The 4876-nt window shown below is 38.7% G+C and overlaps 1 protein-coding gene across 3 annotated transcripts in view; it reads left to right on the top strand.

Annotated features, from left to right (window-relative positions):
* LOC108229027 (amine sulfotransferase) overlaps window positions 1-3559 on the top strand; it is a 23301-nt gene extending 19742 nt beyond the window's left edge. For all 3 annotated transcript variants that reach the window (XM_037980504.1, XM_037980505.1, XM_037980503.1), the window contains exons 4-7: window positions 530-656; window positions 740-834; window positions 913-1093; window positions 2820-3559. In XM_037980504.1, the coding sequence (XP_037836432.1) occupies window positions 530-656; window positions 740-834; window positions 913-1093; window positions 2820-2944 (528 nt within the window). In that variant the 3' untranslated portion in view covers window positions 2945-3559. The remainder of the gene's footprint in view (window positions 1-529; window positions 657-739; window positions 835-912; window positions 1094-2819) is intronic.
* Window positions 3560-4876: the final 1317 nt, after the last annotated feature.

The following is a 4876-nucleotide window of genomic DNA, read 5'->3' on the forward strand; positions in this document are numbered from 1 at the left end:
TTCTGTCTTTGTGGGGACGTGTTCGGCCCGATGCTGTAGCGTTCTGATGACAGAGAGTTTGTGTTCCAGAGGGTGGTGAGAGTCAAACAGAAGGTACTGATCTGTGTGGGTTGGTTTCCTGTAGACTTCAATGTTGAGGCTGTCCTCTCCTACCATGTGAACCAGACAGTCCAAGAAAGGCAGCTTGTTGTCATCAGCATCTTCTCTGGTAAACTTGATGTTGTTGTCGACCGAGTTGATGTGTCTGGTGAAGGCTTCTACCTTCTTAGCCTTGATTTTGACCCAGGTATCATCCACGTATCTGAACCATTGGCTCGTTTACCTCTCTCAAAGGAGTTTAGGGCTCTCTTATGCCGTCAAATTTACGCTAAGAGTCCACCACAAGTGTGTATTAAGTCTCCCAAAATGTGCCTGTAGCTGATTGAAATTCTTTGATAACTGGTGTGTTTTGTAATGTGAAGATACAGAAAGTCAGTTTTCAGTAAAGTAGAATTATAAATTACTGACACTCAAACTTAATCTCTTCTAGGTGATCTACGTGGCAAGAAATCCCAAAGATGTTCTTGTGTCTTTCTTCTACTTTCACAAATATGCAAACATGTTAGAAACACCTAAGAACTTTGATGAGTTCTTTGAGAAATTCTTGAGAGGAGAAGGTAAAATAGATTTTCTTCTGTTACAGTAAATGTTTATCCAGAAACTGTTGGCTGTTGGTGATACTTTTGGTTGTTCCTGACAGTTTTTGGAAGCAGCTGGTTTGAGCACATCAAGTCCTGGTACTCACACAAGGATGAAATGAACATGCTGTTCATCACTTTTGAAGAAATGATTCAGGTAAGACCTTTGTAGGCATCACATCCATCAGGCTGTGTTCAAACACATTTCCATAGATGGTCCTGGTTTTTTTTTCAGGACCTGCTGTCTGCAGTCAAGAGGATTGCCTTGTTCCTGGACAAACAGCTGACTGATGACCAACTGGCCAATGTAGTGAAGCACAGCACATTCAGCAACATGAAGACGATCCCTAGGGCCAACTATGAGCAGGTCCCAGGTGACCTGCTCAGCCACCACCTGGGAAGGTTCATGAGAAAAGGTAAGACTCCTTCAGGTGTGAACAGGAAGTCAGATCCAATGTTTCATAGTCTCCTTTTCCTTTTTAAACAAAAACAGAACAGAACAAATATCAACTCAGACAACTTTCTCAGTGCTGAAACTGTAAGAATCAGACAGCTGAATCAGAATTAAGCTTTAAATACTGATCCTTCAAAGGAAACTCCATGAATGGATCGAACATGCAGACCAATCAGGTAGAGTTCTAGACTTTGACTAGACCAGGGGTGTCCAATCCTGGTCCTGGAGAGCCACTATCCTGCATATTTTACTTGTTTCTCTGCTCCAACACACCTGATTTGAATCAATGGGTGATTAATAGGCTTCTGCAGAACATGAAGAGGTGATTTAACCTCTGAATCAGGTGTGTTGGAGCAGGGAAACAAGGAAAACATGCAGGATGGCGGCCCTCCAGGACCAGTGTTGCCTACCCCTGGACTAGACCATTGCAGCACCTTGATTTTTTTTAACCATTCAGTTGTAGATTAGCTGCTGTGTTTGGGATCATTGTCCTGTTGGATCATGACCCAGTTTGGTCCAAGCTTCAGCTGTTGGACAGATGTCCTCATATTTGACTCTAAACATGCTGCTGTGCATTATGGGTAAACATCTCTACTTTGGTCTCATGTGCCCAAAGGACATTGTTCCAGAAGTGTGTGGTTCACTCAAATGAAAATGTACAAACCTTTTCTTCTTTTTAGAGAGAAGAAATTTTTCTGTAAACCCTTCCAAACAAGCTATTCTTGTTCGGTCTTGTTTGAACTATCCTGTGATGACCTTTAATCTTTAACCTGCTGACTGAGGACTGTAAGAACTGAGTTGGAGCTGTTGGGTACTTATTTGACCTTTGACCCTGGAATTCATTTGATGTTACACCCACTTCTGGGAAGATTGACAGCTGTGTGAAATGTTTGCCTCTTGTAAATCTTTCTCTCTGAAGACTGATGGACTCCATATTGTTTGAAATGACCTTTAACCTTTACCAGATTGCTGGGCAGCAACAGTTGCTTCTCTGAGGTCATGGCTGATGTCTTTGTGTTAACCCTCAGCTGTTTGGTCCAGAGCAGCATTCTGACAAAGCCTGCTTTTATAGAGGTGGCTGCACTGATGAGGATCAGATAATCAGTACATTTGATCAGCAGCCCCTGGATGATGCTGAACCTCCTAAATCCTGTAGACTTTGTTTTTCACTCACAGCTTTTATGTTTTGGCTTTGTTTTATGAATAACGACATTGTGGAATCTGTTGTACCATTTTGCACATTTGAAGTTGGTGTTGAATGATTTTACAATATGGTTCAGACCTGATCATTTTTGATATGGAAAACCCTAGCACTGAAAGAGTGTTGACTTTAATTTAATTAGAACCAGAACCAAACGAGGAGAAGCAGCTTTCAGTTTCTATGCACCACAAATTTGGAACAAACTTCCAGAAAACTGTAAAACAGCTGAAACACTGGGTGCCTTTAAATCTCAACTTAAAACCCACCTGTTTAGAGTTGCTTATGGCTAAATTAGGGTTAGAGTGCGGGTTTTTGATGTCTTCGATGTTTTTCTCTTTCTTACTGTTTATTCATTGTCACGTGCTGTTTTTATTTTGTTTTTTAATTATGTAAAGCACCTTGAAATGCCTTGCTGCTGAAATGTGCTATACAAATAAAATTTGATTGACTGATTGATTTGATAAGTTTCTCTTCTCTGTCCTTTAAGGCACCATCGGAGACTGGAAGAATCACTTTACCGTGGCCCAGAATGAGAGGTTTGATGAAGTCTTCCACAGAACGATGAAAGATTTTCCATTTCCATTTGTCTGGGACATCAAAGACTTTCAGTAACTAAACGTCAGCCTCATGGCCCAAAAAACAGCTTTGGTAAAATCATGAAATCAAAGGTTTTCATGTTTGTATGCTTCTTTTTTCTTCTTCATGTAATGAACTTTGTTCTGTAATCACCACTTTAACAGCAGAGACATTCAACTCATCAGATGTTTTTAACTCTGTGAAGCATTCAAACACGTCCCTCTCTTCATATTTTAACCAGTAGTGAAGTATATTGGTCTTATCTATTCCTGATATCTTTTATGTTTTAATTCATTTATAAATTGTATAACTGTAATGTTTTTTTTTTACTACTGCCTTCGTTTGTACTAAGAGTTTTATATGATTGTTCCTAATTTGTAATTATGCTACCATGTTGATCAGAAGAGATGATTTATCTCAATGTTAATCTTTGTGGTAAATAAATAAATACAATTTGTTCACCTCTTCTTTCTGTATGAAGGAGACTTTTCCTCCCAGTGGGGAAGGAAAGTTGAATCAATGTGAAGATTTATTACAATCCACAGGTCTTTTTTTAAATGCTCATTTATTAAATGTGAATGTACTGAAATGATTTATAACACTACTGAAGTGAAGCATATTAGGTTCAAATAAACTGGATTTGATACTGTTGGACTGAATTATATTTGAACTGGACCTTTCCGGATGTCATTTAGTTGGACATTAGTGTTTTTATCAATAAACTGTACGAGTTTATAGTTCAGAGTCAATGATATGAAGTTACTCCTGCAAACAAAAAGAACTTGTTCTGTCTGAGAAACAACCAACCCTCCTGAGTGGGTCCGTGTTTAATCTGATGCTGTTTTAATTTGAGCCTTTTTAAGTTAGTGATGTCACTATAAAGGTTCCAGATGATCCCGTCAGAAAACAACACATCCAGCCTTTTTAAAAATCCACCCCTCCACTTTGACTGGTTGGAAATGTAACCCCTGAGGTGTTTGCTAACAAAATGGTGATAAATATGCCTACAGAACTTATTTAAAGCTTTAAGTGTCAAAATATATTAATCTTTCAGGCAAATAATTACTTTATGTCACTATTGATCACCAGTGATGTTTGGAAAAACCATCAGTTTGGATGAACAGTAAGACCTGCACGGTCAATATGTCATATAGTTCTCAACGTAAATCTCATAGTCGTCACCTTTTTCTTTATTAAACTGCTTTTTTTTTATATTTTGGTCATTTATCCTGTGTCGAAATAATACTAAACTAATTAAATCATTATACAGCATGCTACCTAATAACCTTTATGGTGGCCTAACCAGTAGTGACAAAAATGTGAAATCTTTTACTTCAGTCAAAAATTAACAATGGTTTGCAGTTTAAAATGGCTCCAAAACAAGTATGCTGTCGGGAAGTTGAGCTGCACATTTCATCCGGGGAACCTCAGAGCTTTACAATGATGTCATCAGTCTTCAAGGAGCTTCCCATCTGGACAGAGAGGGCAGAGCTAGTCCCACAGCTGGTGACTCTTCTGTTGAAGGTTAGTCTTCAAAATGTTAGCTGCACATTCAGTCACCACACTTTGGGTTGGAATTTTCACCAGGAGCTAAACTAACCACATCCATCCAACTTTCCTGTCCTTTGGGAAGCTGAAGAAAGACTTAGCTCTTGGAGTTTCGGGTTGATTTACACAATAATTGCAATCATTTCAGCCCCACACAATCCATATTTGCCATTTCCTGCCTTGTTCACCATTCCTGTGCTTGGCACGTGATACGTTACACTTCTGAGTGATCACAGAAAATGTTGACCCGAATAATTTTTTCAACCTAGGATTAATTTTAAATTAGTGTAAATTTAAAAAAATGAGACTCCTAAAACAAGCAAACAAGCACCTTTTATGACTTTCTTTTGATTTATGTTAGCTTCAGAACACGTTTCATTTGATCTTTAAATAGTTCTTTGAGCACTTAAAGCGTCAAAG

Source organism: Kryptolebias marmoratus, linkage group LG16, assembly GCF_001649575.2.
Source record: "Kryptolebias marmoratus isolate JLee-2015 linkage group LG16, ASM164957v2, whole genome shotgun sequence".
In the NCBI taxonomy this organism is placed as follows: domain Eukaryota; kingdom Metazoa; phylum Chordata; class Actinopteri; order Cyprinodontiformes; family Rivulidae; genus Kryptolebias; species Kryptolebias marmoratus.